General features: G+C 31.1%; 1 protein-coding gene across 4 annotated transcripts in view; it reads left to right on the top strand.

Moving 5' to 3' along the window:
- The window catches only part of LOC142320419 (serine-enriched protein-like), an 89721-nt gene that overhangs the window by 46936 nt on the left and 19839 nt on the right, over positions 1-22946 (top strand). For 3 of the 4 annotated variants that reach the window (XM_075358136.1, XM_075358138.1, XM_075358139.1), the window contains one exon: positions 10585-10720. In XM_075358136.1, coding sequence (XP_075214251.1) covers positions 10598-10720 — 123 coding nt within the window. In that variant the 5' untranslated portion in view covers positions 10585-10597. Of the gene's footprint in view, positions 1-2279; positions 2501-10584; positions 10721-22946 lie in introns of all 4 variants that reach the window. The other variant, XM_075358135.1, reaches the window with a different exon arrangement.

Here is a 22946-nt window from a genome sequence, read left to right as displayed (position 1 = left end):
AACAGCAATTGCTCCTGAGGGACTTTTCCTCTTTATTAATAAAGACTTGTTGATCTCTACTGTCAGACCTGGGCTGCCAGTTACACAATTTGATTTTAAAAGCTTCTTGGCACACACTTCCCATAGATAATTTTTCCAGTCAACAGCTGTAATATGGTTGATATTTAATTTGTGTTCACAGAATGCCTCAGTTGTCATTTCATAGTTCCATGAATAAATAAATAATAACATTTTATCAAGGCTTAGTTTAGAGCCCTGCAACCATGTATCAGACTGGACACTTATATTGTGAATAGGTACTGCCTTTTCTTGTATTGCCACCATTCTCAGTCATTCAAAAGATTTTATGCCATGACGTGCCCTTGATTACACTATTTATCTTCTGGTAAAATACCAAAATGTTGAAACAGATCAAATGCAATTCATTTTATCTCTTGATAAAACAAACAATTCATATATATTCACAGGAAGATTTGTAGCATTACTGAATTGTAATTACTACAACGGTGATAATGACAACACAACACTTCAAATAACTAAGATGTGTGGTGTAATTTTAATAATAAATATCAGTATTCGTACGTAGTACAATGATCTAATCAGAAAGTATGAACATGCTTGCTAAAATCTAACATAATCACCTTAATTGCACTAACCTATTGATGGGGGACTACCTTAAACGCTCAGGAATGAACATGAACATGAGTTATAAATTTTGTTAATACAGTCGTTTATATGTGCAGCAATAAATGTAATATAATTCATGGGGTAATGATGTTCTATAAACTAGCGAAAGGATAACTGAGGTTAACCTAACATACATTTTTCCTAGTATAAAATATTTCTGCTTTTCTATTTTATTACCTCTTTCACTACTTTTTTTTGGAGTAGGCTAAATTAATTTTATACTTTGTTTCAATTTTTTATCCCAAAACTGGTTCCTCACTTGCACATGGATTTATTTTTTGGTTTGTGGAATTACACAGGTGCTTTGAATCTTGCACATGGAATTTTGTAGTATGAGAAAAATTTCATGCTTGACTGGAATTTGAATCTAGGACCTCTGGATGAAAGGCTTTCTTTTCTTTCTTTTTCCTGTTTAGCCTCTGGAAATTACCATTCAGGTATTACTTCAGAGGATGATATGTATTAATGTAAATGAAGTGTAATCTTGTACAGTCTCGGTTCGACCATTCTTGAGATGTGTGGTTAATTGAAACCCAACCACCAAAGAACACCGGTATCCACGATCTAGTATTCAAATCCATATAAAAATAACTGCCTTTACTAGGACTTGAACCCTGGAATTCTCGAATTCCAAATCAGCTGATTTGGGAAGATGCATTCATCACTAGATCAACCATCGGGATGAAAGGCTGAGATGCTACTACTTCACCATATGATCTATAAATTATCAACAGGGTTGAATTCAGCAGTTTTCCTAGCCTGCCTAAGAAAACGGATATTATTGTAATTCGTGAGATTATTTGCTGTTTTTGAAAAATTACAAAGAATAAGATCTTGGTGGAATACCCTGATTTTCTTTTCCAAGGGCAGAGCTCTGTTTTAGAAAATCATTATATATTTTTTCTAAATTCATCTTCCCTTTGATTGAAACACAATGAACTCCTTCAACAAAAAAATGGCCCCAAAAAATTTGTTTTATCAGGTGTTTCACAAATAAAACAAATGTGTTTAGAAGAAACATATTCTCCATCATCCATTCAAACAAACTGGAGACATTTTCCTTCCTCAGTGAAATGAATTTCTTGGGGAAAATCAACCGTTGAAGAATCTACAAAAGTCTAGTTTATGTATTTCTTGGCCCATTGTAATTTCTTTTTATCATATATACTGTTAGCCGTGAATTTTTCAATGGATGATTCACCTTGTTCTAGCCACTTTTACATGGAATATGGAATAGTTACACAGTTAAATCATGAATTTCAACATCAATGCCAAAATTTGATTTTTACCTGATTTATTGACCATTGTTTTACAGCACAGTCGATGGGCATGCAATGAGATTATAAATAGCTGATGACTATTGTGGCTGCTTTGAATTGTTATGGCAACCAGTTAACTTTCAATGACCAATCAGATGTTAATTTTTGGATTGTCCCTCATACGTTTTGAAGGCTTTTAAATTACCCTGGCGATGAATCTTTGAAGATTTGAAAGAACTAATCTAATTAAAAACCACATAAGTTAGTGTCAACATCTTAAAAAATTATCAGGTTTTAATTTTATTGTAATAATAATTTAGTTTTATTTTGCAGTTTAGGATGCCTGAAGTGCAGGTGGTACCAAGCAGTGTAATGGCTGAAGCTACTCTGATGACAGATGAGCCAGATCTTAGTACGTTTGAAAATAAAACTGGTTTAGCTGAAGATATGAAATTTTTGGCTAATATGCCAGAATTGTGTGACGTTACATTTCTTGTTAGTGATACAAGAGAACCGGTTTGTGCTGTAAAAGCTGTGTTAGCAGCCAGAAGCTGGTAATTTCTAGTTTGTATTTATTAATGTTTGGATGGAAATATACAGTAGTGAGTTTATGTACATCATTTGTTCAAGAATAACAGATGAATTTGGAATATTTGCTATTGCATTAAATATTGAAGCTATAATTTTTGTTGTCATCATTGAAATTATATGCATTTGAGTTTGAATCCTTATAGAAACCAAACTATCCATCCAGTTTCAAAAGAAATCACATCAAAATTTATTCTACATTTGATGGTTTTAGACTTTTCATTTTTCAAGATATATTTTTACTGTGAGTTTGGAAAACGAATATCTTTCGTGTCTTTTGTTGATAGCTAGACTTTGATCATATGGTATTAAAGAACTATTGCACCAATCTTACTCAAAGTTTTATGTAAGCTAGTCCATTTTTTTAACTTATCACTTATAACTTTTATCACTCCTTAAATTTTAGATCTATATCTTTAACTGACTATGAGCTGTTATTCAATTTATAAAACCATTTTTTTTTCAGAACTATATGACTTATAAACGTTAGTCAGAGCTCTGTGCTTTTGTTGTTATTTTAAATTGGCCAGTATCGTATTTTATAAATGTTATTACTAACTTAAAATTATTTTTTATAGATTTTTATATATAAATTACTTTTAATTTAACTGATAAAAGAGGAAATTAAGTAATATCTAAAAAAATGTAGAATGTAGAGTGAGGTCAAGAGTTTAGGAAGTGTACTTTTAACAGTCTTATTTCAGTGCTGGTGAAATACTCAGAACAAACATTAGAGCAGTGTGCTGGAGTGTTATTGTTGTGAGAAACCATAAATTTAGGCACTGTTTTTAGATAAGTTTGACAACTTTAGGCAGGCATTCCTAAGTATACCACTCCCCTGTAACTGACTTCTGAATTTTTGACACAACTCGTTCTAAAATTTCTTCACTGATTTGGATTCTCAAACAGCCAATGGCAGGGGGGTCCCCACATATTCAAGGTATCATAATGTACACCCAAGTTTCATCACATATCACAATACTGTTCACGTAGGGATTTCCTGTTTTCAAACTTTTTCAGCATTTTATGGCACTATGAAAACGTGACATGCCATCTGATCATTGGTCAAGTTATGCGCACCCAAAGGGTACAAAGGTTCCTAACATGAAGGTGATCTCGCTGAATAGCATGAACTGTGGGTCCGTTAATGCCCAAGGACACCTCGTTTGGTTGTAGACAGGTATGTCTGTCTGTCTCAAGTATATTTTGTACTTCAGCAATGTTTCTCTTCATCACAGACAAAGATGTCAACCTTGGAGAATTCTCTATGTCAAAATTTTTTCTTTCAAACTTTCGGTACCTCTTAAATATTGCTGTATGATGAGGATAATCCTCTCCTAGCATAAGGGTCATTTCCTCTGAACACTGATTAATATTTAATCCATGTGCAAATTTGTACTGCAAAAGTACTCTATTCAGTTTTTGACCATGGTGAGATCATTACTAGTTTTCACTAATACAGCTAAAAACCAAATGACAATGAGGCAGTAACTAGACTAGGTATAGTGAGGGTTGGGACTTGTCTAAACACACCCTAAATTGTAACTGCCTGTGATTGATTCGTTCTGTCATATTGCAAATTTCTTAGTCTCTTTGTATTCCTGAACAAATTGCTAAAAGAAACAAAAGTAAAATAATAATTCAAAACTAATATTTACTGGTATGTGGTAGTATAATAATATATGAAACTTAATAAAAGCATTTTGGCTTTGTATCCATAGGCAGGGTCGAAAGAGAGAGAGAATTTACCTACTCCTATAATTTATTACTCATTTAGAAGTTCAGTTAAAAGAATTATTTCTTTGTGTGTAAAAATTAAAAAAAAGAAAAAATTCAGCTTAGTGATGATTGATATCTGTGGTTGCGTCTTGGCTGCTTATACTGAAGCCCTGGGTTCAAATCCTGTCAGGTATGGCATTTTTCACATGTTATAAAATTTCCATTTCATATTCCCTTGCACAGGCTTCAAGCTTTTATTGTGAATTAATCATCCAGAAAAAAAAGAAACTTATAAAATTCATCAATTTTAAATAATGATGCAGACAAAAAATCTTGTTTGCTGTTTCTACATTGTATCTAATTTAAAAGATAAAATGGTTGTACAAAGTGAATAATAATAGCTGATAGTTGATTAAAGGTACAGATTTGAAATTTAAGGGATATGTTAAAAGAATGAGTTATTTTGTGTAAACATTTAAGCAAACATGTGCAAGTTAACAAATTATTTTCTTCGTATGACAAAACATAAATAGGATTATAAGTATTTTTTTACATTTAGTTTAGACCTAAATAATTTTATTCTTCATTAGTGACTTCAAAAGTATGTTAAATGATTATACATTATTGTCAGAGATAGTACGCTGTTACTGGTTTTTCATAAATAAAAATAATGAGAATGTTTATGTTAGTTTTTATTAATGGTAAATTTGCAAATTGTTCATTGGTATGAGGTTCAATCAAACATAAACTGTACTTTTGTTTTCACGGTCTGCATACCAATATTTTAAATAATTAAAGGCTTAGTGATGGATTACAGTGACAGAGGTATTGATGTGGTAAGGGGCTCAAATCGCCGATATTTTAGTATTCACTTATCTCCGGTCAGTAGTGTTATGTTAGATCAAGAGGTTCCATTGTCAGATGCACAATGTATTATTGTGAAATTTCTTATAGATGAGGGTGTCAAAACTGTATGAAATTTTGACTCGACTGCATGCACAGTTTGGGGATGTGACATTGTCACGTAGGCAAAACTATGACTAAATTAAGAAACTGGGTAAAATAAGGTTTGAAGCTGTAGAAAATGAGTCACAGTTGGTGTTCAAGGAATTGTGACTGTTCAATCCATGATCAGATTGAAGATGATTGACATTTTATAGTATAAAATTGTTTCGGCGGATCTGTCAAGAATGGTCATTCCATTATCACAAAGCTCCTTGGGTTCTACAAAGTATGTTCCAAGACTCTTAACCCAAAATCAGAAACAGGCCCTAAGAAAATTTGTCAAAGGCTCTTGAATCGATTTTGACAAGAGAGAGCCAATGTTTCACATCAAATAATTGTTTGTGATGGATCCATCATTGCATTCTGAAGTATGTAGTGGAATAGGATGGAGAACCTGTCTGTAAAGGTGAAGTGTGTCAATCAGCTGAAAAAGTTTGTGTCTCCATCTTTTGGGAATGGAAAAGAATATTGCTCTTCAATTTTCTCCTCAAATGTCACATTCAAAGTACAATATCTGACATACTGCCAGCTTTTGGACAAAATAAAAACTGTCTACATGAACTAAAAGTGCCATTTTGATTCTCCTTTACGATGATGCCAAGCCTCACACAGCCGATCTCAACACTCGGGATAAAGTGGATGAAATTTACTGGAAAACCTTAAATATCCTTATACTGTCCAGATTTATCCCCCTGTGTTTTTTTTTCAGGCCATTGAAGGAGGTGCTAGGAGGATATTGATTTTAGATTGATAATGAAGTAGGAGAGTTCATTTGCATTTGGTTTGTGATGTTTCCTCAAATTGTTTTTCCCACAAACTCACCAGACATTGGTAAAATGTGTAGAACTACACAGATTACATAGAAAAGCAATAAATATGTTTTGTATTTTTATTCTATATTAATAAATGTTAAAAATAAAAGTATGGTTTACATTTGACTGACTTTTGTAGTTAGTGTATCAAAATAAGTAAGATAATATTTCATGACTAGTAATTTGTTGGATGTTTTATGTGTAGGTCAGGAAGTGTTTATAAATAAAAAAAGCTGACAAAGTATTGCATGACTATCCCAGCTATCTTGATCAAGTATAACTTATTAAAAAGTATAACTTTTATTAAAGTAATGAAAAAAATTGCTTCTCATTTTGGATCTGGGATATAATATAGGTGCTGAAGCTACTTTAATTTTAATAATCTTTAAGTGATGAAGAAAAATATTTAAAACATTTTGTTAATATTAAAAATTAAAAGAGTTTGAGCGAAAAAACCCCAAAAAACAGCATGTATATTTTTTAGAGGTTAGGAATAAATTTTAAGAAAATGTTTTCAAAAATATTCATATAATAGGTTAAGTTTAAAAAAATTGTTTAAGTAAAGTTTTCTTCAACTCTAACAACATCCCATTCATTAAATGCTAAAATAAGAACTTTTTCTGCAGTTTAAGTCCAGGATCTATGGTTTAAAAAAATGTACACTTTTCATGATAGCTCTATTTATGAAGTTTAAAGTTTCAAAATATGTTTGAAATAAATATTTAAATCAAAGGAGATAGAGAAAAAGAAAAAAACATATTTTTCAATTTTAAGAGGTGGGGATTGATCCTTAAAAAAAAATTTTGGATTATTTATATATGAATATGAATTGTAGGTAACAACAAATTTGGCTTACTAAAGTTTTCAAAAATGCACCTGAAGAAAATCGAAATATGTTTTTTTTTTCAATGTCCACCCACCACCTTAAAGAATTTTGAAAAAAAAAAAATTAATATGGTTGAATGTCCCATATATAGAAATATTTGAACCAAACTTGATGAAAATCAGTTTGTTCAATCCTGAGATACAAGACCAAAAGCAATGTGATACACATAATACTTACATACATTTTTTGGTCTAGATGAAATAATTGGACCCTAAAACATAAAAATTTGTTAAAACCTGATACCCGTTCTTTGCATGATCATCATACTTTCTGCTTTAATGTTGCTATTCTAGCTATATTTACTGGGAGAATAACTCATTATTACATATACGGGTGTAATACAAAGTTCTCCTGGGACTTTTAATAATCTATTCTTCTCATGAAAATAATGGAAAACGTTCACCTAAACTTACGTTCTAAAACGCTTAGTTTGCGAGTTATGGCTAATGAAAGATTTCACTCAGATTTTAGCTACCCAGGTGAAATTAGATAATACTGAAATTTTTGGACATTAATTGAAGACTTATTGATTACTTATGGTTTTTGACCTGAAAAATCGAATAAAATAAGTCCCAGAACCATATCTGCAATAGTTTTTGAGAAATAGGGGTGAAAACCAATAAATTGGTGGATCAGTCACGAAGGTCCACATACCTGGCCACCAAGATTGCCTAATCTAACACCTTTAGATTTTTCCATCTGGACATGGATGAAAAATATTATATACAAAACAAAAATACATTCTCATGATTAATTGTCCGCATTATGGATGCGCTGAGAAACTTAAGGACATCCCTGATAAATTAAAAAAAAAAAACACTTCTGCAGTACAGAATCGTGCCAAGAAATGTAAAAATGGCAGCGTCATTTTTGAACAATTAATATAAACTGGTATGTATAATACGCTTTGGTCTAGTGTACTGTTTCTAAATAAATTTTGAATATTTTCAATTTTTCTTTGTTTTATTCAACTTATTTTACCCCATTTTATTCTGAATTAAATTCTCTACAAGTTTTGTTTTGTTTGTTTTATGTGTTATTACCCATTGGGCAAACTTATTATATGTCAAATATAAAAAACAGGGGCTTTCCCCCAATTTATTGGTTTCACCCTATATTTCTCAATAACTGTTGCAGGTACGGTTCTGGGACCTATTTTATTTGATTTTTCAGTTCAAAATCCATAAGAAATCAGTAATTCTGCTCCTTAATTATCTTCCTAAAATTTCAGTACGACCTCATTTCACCGGAGTAACTGAAATCTGAGTGAAATCTTTCATCAGCCATAGTTTGCAGAGGAAACATTTTAGGATGTATGTTTATGTGAACTTTTTTTGTTATTTTCATGAGTAGAATAGGCTATGAAAGTCCCGGGAGAACTTCGTGATACATTCTGTATGTTTAACTATCATGTTTGAAAAAAACCATTATAAATTCATGCTACTATATTGTTAAGTAACATAATTCTTTAACTTCCACAATACTAAAGTCTTGCTTTTCATGTTATTACTGTTTTTGTTTAATACTTAAAACATGTCCCTTGTGAATAACAAGACATTATTTGTTCTTGAATAGCAAGTCAACTAATTTAGTTCTACTCCTTTGGGAACATTCGTTTGTCTTATTTCAAAATTGTGTTGTAGATTATCATCCTTTTCTAACTGTTATTTTTTCCCTTATCTAATGTATTTATCTTCCCTTGGGGGCTCTGTGGATTCTGACGACATGCACAAGGGAGCTGTGCTAAGATTTTAATGACTAGAGAGAATCATTTCATCTAATAATTTATTTCATTGACTACAAATTATATACATAAAAAACATCAACTAACATAAATACATAAATTTTATGTACAAAAATAATTATTCTATTATTTTAATTCTTTATCATATTTAAAAAAATGAATGAAATAATTGAATGACAAATAAATAAAAAACAAAGAATTTAAAAAACTAATTTTCTTCAAATTGCTTATTTACACAATGTAATATTTCATTTTAAAAAAAAATTTTGACTTAATTGTAAGGGGAAAACTTACAATGGAACCAACATAGGAATTATTTCTAGAAAATAAAAATCATTAAAACTGGTCCATTTAGTGAAGTGTTAAAGCTTGAACACGATTAACACATACAGTGGTGCTATTGTACATCATGTACCAACCAACATGCCTCATTAAAACCATATATATGAAACCTTATGTACTAATAACATTCCTAATATTGTACTTTTTTCAACTTCAGTTTGTTCTTTATTTCAAGGTATATCACACCTTGTAGACTGTGCCTGTTAAGCGGCATTACATCAGAAGTTTAAACTGGGAGCTAACATCCGAAATATCTTAGGCAACAATGTACCTAACATCTTACGATTTCTTAAGGCTATGCATCTGGATTCAAATATTTTGTTTTTGGCTTTTGACTTACGTTTATAGTTGTTTTAAACAACAAAATTGTTGTTTTGAAACAACAATTTTGTTGTTTCATATTAGATTTTTAATATTATTTTTATTTCGCACTTAAGATACCGCATAGGTGTTTTAATTTTTAATCATTTACTATAGTAATTTTGTGTCTGGGTGCTGATAACATGTTGTGCCCCCAAGAGAAAATGAAATCCTTGAAATTTTTTGATTGAAAAGATGACTAAATGTGAGGAGAGTAATGTCTGACTAAAATGTAAGGAAAATTTTAGAAAACAAAAGAGGTGATGAAGATTGTGATAATAATAATGAATAGAATTTTGGCTACAGAAGTGATAATAATTATGATTTGGACAGTGACAGTAAGATTGAAAACATTGAAACACTTACTTCAGAACAAAGTTCTAACAACAAAGCTATTAAAAATATCGCTAACAAACAAAATTGGAGCACAGACTACTGCTGCTTTTGATGACCAATCTGCTCAAAATTTCCAGATAATGTTTAATGGCCAGTTAAATCATTAAATTTGAGAGCTATCCCATTTGCCAGGAATACTTTATATAATCTTATAAATGTACCAAATGAAGAAAAAAGTTAAATAAAAAAAACAAAATTATAGTACATAAACAGATTTGTTATTTATTATTAGCTGGTCAGAGCTTGTTTCACTTGCTATGTCTTGCCATGGGGCTTCGCCACCTGGACCCCTACTGTGTTCATTGCTTGTGAGAATAATACTGATAAAAATTTTCTTTAATAAGACCAGTGGTCCAGGACCAATGGTTTTTTATTTATGATTTTTTTTTCTATAAACCCTTACTACCACAAAAGTAGGTGTGCACACCATAACAAAAATGGCCGTTACAGGTAAACTACTTAAAAATAATAATTTCAAGGTCCTGAAATATATAGGAAACAAGTGGGTAAGTTTCAATTTTTTTTTTAATTTGTCAAGCAATCAGCTTATGTTTTTTTGGGTCACTTCAAATAATTTTACCTAGTTACGGAAACATATTTCCTATTGCTTCGAGAATGACCAATTGATATTATATTTGTTTTAATTTAAGTCATATTAACTGATTTTAAAAATAATTTAAAAAACACAATGGTTGTGCTTATCATATAAAAATAATAGTGTTTAAATTCTGCTTAGGGTTGCATTTTAGTTATTTATATTTTAATTAAAAATATGTTATTTTACAGAGTGTTTCATAAGATGTTGTACCAAGCACCAAGTCCACAACGTAAAAAAGAGCCTCCACCCAAAGAGAATAAATTAAGATTATTTCTTAAAAGAAGCAGTGAACCTCTTTTGAACCTACAAAATGCTGCTCAGCAGGTCTGTTTATTTATTTACATGTCTAATGTACTTGTAGTTATAAATTTTAATATTAATTGTAGTGGTGAAATTTACTGTTTATAAAAAATTAATTTATGATTTTTTTTTGTAGATTTTTAATGCTTTGATTGTTTTTTGTTTAATTGTTGGTCCATTATAGGAGTTATATTTATAAACGGTGCTTTATGCATTTTAATTGTTATAATTAATAGTATACATTTTGCAGGAAAAATAAAATTTAAGGGAATAAAATAACAAACACTATTATTTTTTTATATAATGCAATAATCTGATTAAGTCAACTAGTTTGCACTAATTTGAGGCTAAGAACCAGCTACAGCTTAAAAAGATGGCTGAAACCATGTAGTTTCTTTTTTCTAATACTTTGCTTATGCACAGTTGCTTGTTTAAAAAATGTTCAGTGTCTTAAGATTAAACATATTTGTTATTATTTTCTGTTTTAAATAATGAGTTATAGTAAATAGTGTGTGAAATTAACTACTAAAGAGAAATATTCAAAATCTATTCACAATCCCTAGCAGATTGGTATCATCTTTGCCTAACAACCAGGTTATGACGGTTTTGATTCCCAGTAAGTTCGCATTTTTTTCACATGACACAAAAAATCCATTTATCATTAAAAAAAAATATGTAGGGTAAATATTACTGAGTGTAAGCCTCAGTGGAACAATAAATAAATAGTAAAAATAAAAATCAAGATTAGTTTTACATCTAATTGTTAAACAGTAATCATCAACGGGTATATCAAGAATAAAAATAAATGAATGTAAGGTGATTCATGAAAAATGTAACAAAATTTTGGAACTTCTACTGGTGAAAATAAAGAAAAAAAGTTCATATAAACAGGTTTGAAAATTCTTGGTTAATGAGTGTTGGCTGGTGAGATTTCGCCCTGATTTTTGCACCTTCAGTAAAATTAAGGCAGATTATAATTCTTGGGATTCAAATTAAGGGATAAATTTAGTCGTTTTGTGTGAAATCTGACATGAAAAGTTGAGAAAAAGAATAAGTCCCAGAACTGTATTTTTAGTAGTTTTTGATAAATTTGGGGCAAAAGACAAAAGGTTGAGGTGAAAAGCACTATTTTTTGTTTGGTTGGTATAAAATAACTTTGTTAAATAGGTAAATGTTTAAAAGTTTTAAACAAAACTTGTAGAGAAGTGCACAGAAATCAGGCAAAACCTTTACCAGGTGTCACTTGCTAACAAAGTGTTTCTGCACCTATGTTTTTATGAACTTTCTTCTGTATTTTCATCAGAAGAAGATATCCGGCTGAAAAGTTTGTTACATTCTTGATAATCATTTTTTATAAAAACTACGAGGTTTGTTAAAAAAATAACTGAACTTTTTTAATTACACGCAAGTGGAGATATTTAGTGACATATGGTTGGCAGCATTGCGTTCCTCTGTAACCACATGTTCTTGGATTGTTGATATCTCGTTTAGTTTTTGTGTTGTTTGAGTACAACATGTTTGGTTAGTAGCAATTTTTGTAATGTGTGATTTTTTGATGACTGGACTTTTGTTTCAATGTCGTAACCATAAACCCAGCTTTTGTCTCCTTTTACGATCCTTTGCATGCATGTTTCATCATCAGCTTGTTCAAGGAGTTGCTGGCAATTGTCCACTCGATGTTCTTTCTGCTGTTCGGTCATCAAATGAGGAACAAACTTTGCTGCAGCTTGATACATGTTCAATTTTTAATGTCACACCATGATCCAATCGAGATTCTAACCCTTTCTGCAAGTTCTCTAACAGTCAATTGGTGATTTGCACGCACCAGATTGTTAATTTTCTGAGCGTGTGCCATTAGTTGAAGTCGAAGGCCTTTTTGGTCGAGGGTCATCTTCAATTGACTGACAACCACTTTTAAATCATGAAAACCATTTGCAACATTGCGTATGACCCGGAGTATCATCTTTGTAAGCTTGTTTCAAAACTTTAAAAGTTTCTGTGAAAGTTTTCCCTAGTTTTGCGCAAAATTTTATGTTGTATTGTTGCTCCTGAAAAACACACATTACAAAAATCGCTGCTAACACTTAAACACATTGCACTCATAACAATAATATGAAAACTAAATAAAAATTCAAGAACATGTGGTTACAGAGGAGGTTATGTAAAACACAATGCTGCTAACCGTACGTCACTTATTTATTTGTTATTTTTTGAACAGAGCTTGTATATACTTAGATTAATAAAAAAAAAGTACAAAAAATAAATAAAATAGAACATCAATGCTTACAAAATGTCAGAAATTGTTTTCTCCTGTTATTTTTGAAAAAATAACTGTAACTTAGGTTCTAGATAAGAGAGTAAACTGTATTTCTTACGTTGTTGAATTCAAAACTAAAAATTACATAATTTTTCCAGTGCGTAAAAGTCATTTATTTGGTATTAGTATTCTTGCAAAATATTTGTGTGGGTGTGCTACTGTTTTAAAAAAAATATATTGAAGAGAAATCAAAATGTCGTCTTATTTTTTGAAACTGGTTCTCAGGCTTGAAATTATGAAAATTTGATGCTTTATTTATTTGTGTTATTGTTACAAACATGAATCGCATATTATACAAGAATTTTGATAAAGTTGTTGTTAAATATTTGTTCTGTTTTCCCTAATAGTTGATCTTATAATAAAAAGTGTCTGTTTATTTTTGTTTATCGTTTTTATTTGAAGTTAGTTTTTAATAATGATAATAAATTTGATTTAATTTCAACTGTAAGGAATAAGATTTCATTTCTGTTGTGTGTGTTTTATGTATAAATATATGTACACTTGCTAAATTTTTATTATATTAAGTGGTCTAAAAATATTAATGGATTAAAATGAAATAGTAAAATTATTTGAAAAAATGATTTATATCCTTTGTGTCATGTTTAACCTAAATTAATATTTTTTTTATAACATTATTTTCTTGTGTGTACCAGTGTGTATTTATAAGTTAGTTCCAAAACATTCTCAGAAACATCTATTTGAAACGTATTATATGAGGTATGATTCAAAAGTAAGGGCCGATGAGTTATAAATAACGATTTGCAACACTGATTGGTTTGCATATGTAGAGTAGCTTTAAGTAGTTCTATTAGGCATGTAATGTAACCGTCACATTGCCATCAGTTCATTGTTGTTTATCTTTGCAAGACAGTGTGTTAAAATGAGTGTGGTAATAACAAAAACTGCCAGTTATGAAGTTCGATCAATGATTAGATTTTTAAACGCAAAAGGACATAATGCTGCTGAGATTTACAGTCAATTGTGTGAAACACAGGCCTACCGCATTAAGTGATAGAAAAATGAAACAATGGAATCATAAGTGTACGGAAGGCCATTCAAATGTTTATGACAAACAGAGATGATGATCTCGTTGAACGTGTGTAACAAAAGTGAGAGAAAATTGTTATTTTACAAGTAGCAATATTTCTTTAGATTTCCAGAAGTTTTAAAGACAACATTGTTTAAAATAATGACAGACACTCTAGGCTATTGTAAACTGTATGCATGATGGGTGCCTAGAATGTTGAAAATATTATAAAGATCACAGAATGACATCTGCTCATGTTTTTCTCGGCTGCTTTAGACACGAGGAGACACATTTTTTCCCATATTATCACTGGTGATGAAATTTAGATTTTTTACATCAATAATGAAATGAAATAACAATCCATGTAGTGTTGTCATTTCAATTCACCTAAACCGAAAAAATTCAATCAAGACCAATCTCAAAGGAAAATCTTGGCAACTCTATTCTGGGACCAAAAGAGTGTGCTTTTGATTTTTTGATTGTTTTCATGGAACCAGCCACATCCATCATATCAGAAGTCTGTTGTGAAACACTTTCTAAACTGTGTTGTGCATTTAAAGCTTACGGAGTGCTGGGATCAGGAGTTTTTTTTTTTCATAACGTGTGATGCACAACAGAAACAATTGAAAAATTTGGATGGTAGATTTTTAATTATCCATCTTATAGTCTTGATCTCACGCCCAGGGACTATCATCTTTTTGTTCACTACTCCTCCCTTTTACACCTCAAAGACTGGCTTGCGTCCTAAATTTCGAGGAACGTAAAAAGTTGAAAATCTTGGTGCATAAGTGGCTATAATCCAGGTGTTGGAATTTTATGCAGTGGGTTAGAAGAAGCTTGTTTCATTATATCAAATGTGTTAGGAACAAAATAGTTATTACGTAGAAAAGTATTTGAAAATAATAAATTTTTCAATCAATTTCATTTTATTACCGATCAGCCCTTACTTTTGAACTGTGCCTTGTTATTTCATAAAATTATTGACACTCATTATAATGCAATACAGCATCACATTTTTGTTCCTCTCCAATAGAAAATGCTTGTGATATTTTTACAGTTGGAAATTATCTTCATTAAACTGAATAAAAATGTTAAATTTTACTTTTAGTTTTAAAACTTTTAGTTTTACTTTTAGTTTGCTGACAGACATTAATGTTGCTTGGAAAAGCAAATAGTGAAACTGCAATAAAAAAAAAATAATTAAGTTTATGACTGGTAAGGAGGATTGAGTTATTATTATTGCTGATAATGGTAGCATATATGAGGTATGGCTATTAAATAACAAGACTGGTACTGCTACAGAAGAACTGTGCATGCGTCAAATTCATACAATCGATAGTTGTGTAGTCTTCTCTTTCGATTGCTGTCATTCCAGTTTCTGTAGACATATTAGTCTGACTGTGGCTGTTGTTTGGATAACATCTGTTTTTTTGTTTTGCCAAAAAAATTGTAAGTGTTTTATTAGAGCAAAGAATTATCGTGAAATTTAATATGAAACTTGGAAAAACTGGTACCAAAACTTATCTTTTATTAAAAAAGTATATGGAAATGAATGCTTATCACATGAACAGATTTTGAGTGGTTTAAGCGTTTCCAAGTTGGCCGAAAAGACGTTGAAGATGATGTACGCCTAGGTTGCCCTTTCACGTCAAAAACGAATAAAAATATTGAAAAAATTGGTAATCTGATCCGATCTGATCGTTGGTTAACTATTCTTGTCTTTATTCAAGATCCTTGCTTAACTCCATGAAAAAATAAGAAAAACGACCTGAGTTGTGGAAGAACAAACATGTCATGGGTTCTTCATCAGGTCAACGCATCGGCTCACACTGCATTGTCTGTCAAGACGTTTCTAGCAAAGTATAACATCCCAGTGTTAAACCATCCGCCTTATTCACTTGACCTGGCACCATGTGACTTTTATTTGTTCCCCAAGGTCAAATCTGCATTAAAAGGAGCAAGATTTCAGACCGTTGAAGCTGTGAAAGAAAAAGCGGCATACATCATGAAAGAGCTTACAAAAGAAGACTTCCACTGTTTTGAACAATGGAAAATTCACATGGAGCATTGTAGGAATTGAGTAGTGGTGTATATAGAAGGCGATAGTAACTAAATATGTATAAATTTAAAATAAAATATTTTACAGCATTAATCTCGTTATTTAATAGCCACACCTCGTTTCCATTTATTATGACAAATGACAAAAGGGTAGCATCAGAAGTTGAAGTTTCAATTGAACTTAATCATTGTATGGTACCATAATGATGGAAATATGGTTTGTGAAAAAAATTATTCCAGTTGTTGTTTGTATATAAAAAGGAAACGCAAATGACAATAACAGGAGATGCCATCATTATGACTGATAGAAATAGAAACTCTCTGAAAAGTGAAGTAAAGAGGAATTGGATTGTTTTGTTTTTATTTTATACATTTGCAGAAAAAATCTCAATCATTTGAGTGGAAACCAAAGTCATCGTATCAGACTCAGAGGTGTTCTTTGAATAAGAACATGGAAAAACTGGAAGATTTTTTTTAATTTACCAAATATTAACCATCATGAGATTTTTCCAGATAGTCAACAGTAACAAAGGGAAAAAAAGAATATCAGTACCCTTGTCATCTAAGTAGTACAATTACAAAGAAATATTTTGTAAAACTGAAAATAAAGTCGAATAATTTTTTCATAGTAGCAACACATCAACACACTGATCTTTTGATGAACAAAAAGTATTTTGTATAGCAAAATTATGATATCCCTTGTACTCTTCCAAATTTGCTTCAGTTATTATTTTTTTTTTACATTTTTCTTGCTGAGATTTATTGTGAATGGAAAATGATATAACAACAACAATTTCATTATTTTGAAATCATTATTTTAAAGTTGAAATTAGGAATTTTTATTAAAGTTGGCAAAAGTGTTTGACAACCAAAGAAAACAACTTTATGAAAATAATGCGAAACAATTTTTTTGTAAATAATTTTCTTAGTTTTGTATATCCATCCAACGATAATTAAGTAATAGAATTAAAAAATTCTGTAATTTTAATTTAAAAAAAGAAAAACTTGATTGAAATATAGATAAAATTGTTGTTGTTTATTTCAATTAGATATATCATTATTATTAATCCAGTTCCTTTATATTTCTAGTTTTGTTTTCTACGTTTCTCATTTTCAGATCAAATATGTCATCACTAAATTACAATGGATTCCTTATTCCATTGCTAATTTTCCTTCATTTCCTTTCATATATCATCTGAATTAATTATAAAGAGATGACAACAGTTCCCTGTATAATGAAATTTACTTAAACTATTTTATGAATTCAATGTTCAATTTTATATACATCTTATATTTTCCTATACAAAAATTTGTCTTGGAATGTTTTACTTGCACCCTAATTCTGCAGTGCTATTTGAAATGATATTTGTTTAGATATCATATAAAAAATACGTTTTCTGTGTAAATAAATTTGATTAATCATACCTCATAGAACAATATATCTATTGTGCTGTAAAAATAAAAAACTTTTTTTTGTGTTTTGTAATGCATGAATTTTATGTGAATATTTTACTAAGGGTGTCTAATTAGTGTACATTTTATATTCATTTAATTATAAATTTTGAAATAGTTATTTAATATAATATTAAACGAGTGAGTATTTATATAAGCGTTGTCAATGGAATCTTTGTTTTTATTTTGTATGTTATCATAACTGTTAGTTTTAACTAATAATGTTATTACACATTATACAACATCAATATATTTATATATATATGTATTTAAGTTATTTATTTTTTTGTGTTTTATACAAAAAAATTAACATTTATTTTTTTATTTATTTATTTTTTAATCTGTCGTTATGTAAGTATACAAAGAATTTTTTAATGTATATATTTTTTAAAAATTATTTATAAATATCATTTTAAATATTTTTTATTACAATACTTTACAACTGCATGTGTTTATTTTAATTGTGTTTTTTGTTGTTTATAAATAAAAAAATAATTATTATGTACTGATTTTTATTATTTTCACTATTGAAAAATCTCTTTTTAATTAATTAAAAAAAAGTCTATTGGCATGTCTATCGGGGGTTTCACTCACAGCAAACTAATACTTAAGAAGAAAATTATGAATAAATGCTTAGCTTTAATAATTTCACCAGCCTTTATATACCATTATAAATAAACTGTTAGTCTTTTTATAAATATATGTAGGACTTATATATACTGCTCATTTTATTTTTTAATAAAAATGTATAAGCCTCCTAAAAAAATATTGAATTATGTAAAAAAAAAACTGACAACACAGTTGTAGGAATTTCCTGTCACGCAGCTAAAGTCACGTTCTAGGTAAATCCTACAACTGTAGATTGTTTCTGATTTATGACTTATATACACATACAGACACAATTTAAAATATTTATAATTTTATTTAAATATAATATTTTTTTGTTTATTTAATTCAGTGATTCTAACTAAAGTGCATGTGCATATTGCATTTAATTCGCATGAGTGTGGCAATACTAACAGCAACGGTCGGCACTAACTAAACTAATGTAATTTCACAACTTATATAGAACAAATTTTGGTTGTACGGTCAGTAGACTGGTGTATCTTTGAGGCTTAACACACTAGGTACTAAGTCAACCAGGTGATCGAATTTGAGACCCAGCCAGACTGAGTTACTGTTTTTTTTACACTTTATATATTATTCATTTATTTAATTCTACCGCGCTCAACTGTGATGTCACAACATAGCAGACGACTAACTTACAACTGTATTTTTTGGGGTGCAGGTGCAATTTTGCAAATATTGTTATTTTTTAATTGTTAACAAATGTGCGTAAGAAAAATATTACTTATAATTAAGGCAAAATCTTGAGATACTGAGGGTGATCTTGCTCTACAGCTTCACTCCCTTGACCTTTTAAGTTGAAAATTTAATGGCATCAGTGTTCCATATATAGAAGTAATTTTACCAAGTTTGGTCAAAATCATTCCAGTAGTTCTAGAGATATAAGGTGATTTAGAGGCCAAAAGCCAAACACACACACACACACATGTACGTATGAACATTAACATCTGGAAAATTTCTACCTAATTTTTTGAGTCCCTTAGATGTCAAAAAGATTCCAGATCCAGTGAAAACTGCATATGCCCAAATTGGACCGATTACAATACTTTTTCTTCTAGAAATATAGCTCTGCTATAGTGCAATCTAATCGTTTGTGCATTTTGTTAGGTAGCTCTGAGAAGAACTGTTTGGTCCAAAAGCTGGTCTCCGGTGTTGTTGGCTTGACTGTAGTCGGGGATTTGCTGCTCGTCCATTGAAATCAGACCAAGCTTCCCCTCAGCAATTGGGTCCCCAGTACAGCTTGGCACTGGTGGCCCCCAGATCCCCGCAGGGTAGGATTGGCATCGGTTGTATTCCGCCGATGCAGCTGAGGTGGTTCTCCCCAAGCGATCCCACACTGGGCCTGCTGGCCAGGGCAATTGAAGCCCAGCAAACTGGGGTGGAAGATAGCATCCTCCCTTGTTGGGCTAGCCAGGTCTGCTGCTCTGGCGGAGATGTTGGCATCTGCTGGGAGGTCCCACGTTGAGTTGGCTAGGGAACCTCTTTCTTCCTCCATCTTCTTTCTCCAGCAGGTGGTCGACGACGAATTAAAAATTTGCTCTTTTATTGGAGCCTATGAGTGGTGGGGCCGTAGTGCCGTTTTGGTGGGAAAGCTGCGCGGTCTGCTACTTGGTGCGAGTGATGCTTGTGCAGACATGAACATATAAAAAATTAAAGATTGCCCAAAAGCAAAATCATAGATATGGTAGTGCGATTTTTATATTAGTGTATTTTTAGATTTATTAACAAAATGAACTTATATATACTTCTATATAATACTTTCATTGTTTTTAAATAAAGAAAAAAAATTTAATAAGAAAAGAAATGTACATCATAATTATTTTATTTTTTTATTTTTGTTTGTTTAGTTTTTGTGTGCATAATTTTTAAATGTGTTTATGTTTTATGTTGCATGTAACTCTAAATGAATTATTCATAATTTTTATAAATTCAAAAAAAAAAAATACTTAAAATATGTTTAGATTTTACATTGATGTTTTTTTATGTGTTTTCTGATATTGGAGAATTCATACAGATCTGATTTTCTCTGTTAACAATATTACAAAAACATGCAAAGGTTTTTGTATGTCTAATTAAAAGTTTTATTTTATTTTTTTTTATGTAAAAAGGAAAACATTTTTAAAAAAAAATTGAATAAATGCACATTTTAACATTTAAATGCTCTTTATTTATTGTTTATATGTGTGACTAAACAAAACGTTTAATGTGAATTTTGTGGGCAACTTTAAAAAATATGTAAATGGCACTATTTTTAATAAAAGTATTAAGAAGGGTGCAAAAGTATAATAGGTTTCATGAAGTATCATAGATTTGAAATATTTAATTAAGATATTCTGAATTTCATCGACTTATTGCTAAGGTAGAAATTAGAATTGAAAGTAAATAGCCAATCTCTGTGGTGGAATGGTAGTGCCTCGGCCTTTCATCTGGGGGTCCCAGGGTACCTCCCCCCATTTTATATGCTACAAAATTTCCATTTCATATTTCTCATGCACAAGCTTCGAAGCTTATATGGTGAATTAAAAAAGAAAAGAGGGTAATGAAATATGATGAAAAGAAAGATAATAAAAAATTAAATGTTAAGATAGGGAAGTGAAAGGCTCTATCAAACCAGACAGTAGGTTTAAACCCCATAAATGGGGAAGTTTCAGATTCATTTGAATTCGGCTAGATGTTAATGAGAGCCTTTGTGTACCTGCATTCTACTGACTAAAACTCCTACCTCACTGTACCTCCCTGTCCGGGGCTGGACCCTCTATTCTTCTCAACTCAGCTCTGGGAGGTGCCATTGGGCTCAAGGGATTTAGAGTCTCTGTACCTCATCACCGTTGCTGATCCACACAAGCGCAGAGCAGACCAATGACAGCCTCATTGGGAGCTGTCCTCCTCCCCTTCGCCCTCCCCTCTGCCCAGCCCTCCCCTTCTTCACCTCAAAAGAGGATTTTTCAATATCTGACATCAGCACCTCTGCCACTTGCTCGAACTAGTCTTCTTTTCTTCTTCAATTGTTGACCTTCTCAGTCCACTCCCCATGCTCTGCTCTCCTCTTCTTTCTGTTTGAGTATTGCAGTCACCAGTCTGTTCATTGCTTCCCACTGATTAGGATCTTCCAGCCTTTATCTTACAGTATTTTCAGGATTCAGCCATCCCAAACCTATGGAGATAAGAGGAGAATTCCCCATGCCCTGTAAGGAACTGGGTTAGGTAATAATTTACCTTTCCAATTTTCTTCCAACCCAAACATCTATCCTAGGAATTAACTTTTGGATTCACAACCCTGTCCCAGTAGCATCTCACAGCTCTTGCCACCTTTTTGTAGTTCCTCTACGTGCCTCTGCTTTTTTCATACCTTCTTATTTTCTCACCAGTTGGTCTGCTCTTAATTGTGTTGGGGGAACGCCTGCTATGACTTCAGACAGAGGATAAAAGTTATGGTTCCGTTGCTATTTTTATAAATTACTGAACTATTTAAAAAAATTGTCTCACCAATTGATTTAAAAGACAATTAAAAGATTTTCTTTTTTTTCCATCTTATATAACTGCATATGATCACTTTAGTCAGTCTATTATCAAAGTCTCTTTGAAGGTACTTTTTGGGCTTTGCACAGTCCTCCCAATACTTTTACATATGTTCCAATCTCTGTGCCATTTCTGGTGTTGAAAATGTTCATGTTATGAGTTTCTTTCTTGTGAGTATGAAGCGAGTGTTTTTATCCTTGATTTTTTTATTTAAATTTATCTTGTGTATGGTATCTTCTAATGTAAGGCCAGTTTCTTTCAGATCCTCTTTTATTTCTACCTGTCTTTCTGGTACTTTCTGTTTTGATGCAGGTTCTTGCAGTTTTTCTTTCGATTTTCTGGAGTCTGTCGTCTTTGATTGTTCGTTCAGATGGAAGAGTGTTTCTGCTGCATTTGTGGTTTCCGGTTTTATAACTGTGTTGTAGTGTCTTATTTTTGCATTTATGGATAGATATTTTTTACTGCGGGTGTACCAGGTTAATTTTTGTGCCTAAGTTAGTTTGTTTGTTCTTGTTTGGATTGAGGTTTTTTTTGTTTAGGTTGTTTGTTATTATTTCTCCGAGGTATTTAAATTGGGTTACTATTTTGACTTTGTTTCCGTTTATGTTTATTTCTTTAATTGTGTTGGTTTTTGGCACATAATTTCTATCTTTTCGAATGACATTTTGTGGACAATTTTATTTACAATGTTTTGAAATTTGAATATCTGTGTCGTAGTTGTTTGCTAACAATACCAAGTTGTTGACAAAATCAAGGCACTTTGTTTTGATTTTTTGACCTATTTTTATTTTTTGAGCCATCCCCTCATTACCATTTTCAGAGCGCAGTTGATGGTAATTTTGAATAAGTTCATTTAACTCCTCTTAATGATTCTCATCAGTCATGGAATCCAGTTGACCACTGTGAGTCTTATCCTCAATATTTGTTTTACCAGCTTCTTATACACAAAATTTTATTGTCCGCCTATTCATGTAGGTATGATTGAAATATTGTGAAGTACTTCGATCAACAATTTATCACCATAAACAGCTGTTAGACAACGGTTAAAAATTCAACCACTACATATTGTTTAAGATGTATTGACATAGCAGGCATACTCGACTCCTCAACATTGGTGACTAACAGAAAATGAATTTTAGATATTAGTAGTAAGGGAATGAAATTACAACATGGCTGAACCTGTTCCTTCGTCTGACTTTCTATTCTCCTGTTAAATTTTAATGTGGATTACATTTCAGCCATCCCTTGTA

This window comes from Lycorma delicatula, chromosome 2, assembly GCF_047948215.1.
Source record: "Lycorma delicatula isolate Av1 chromosome 2, ASM4794821v1, whole genome shotgun sequence".
NCBI classification, from domain to species: Eukaryota; Metazoa; Arthropoda; class Insecta; order Hemiptera; family Fulgoridae; genus Lycorma; species Lycorma delicatula.
This window is presented reverse-complemented; position numbering and strand designations above follow the sequence as displayed.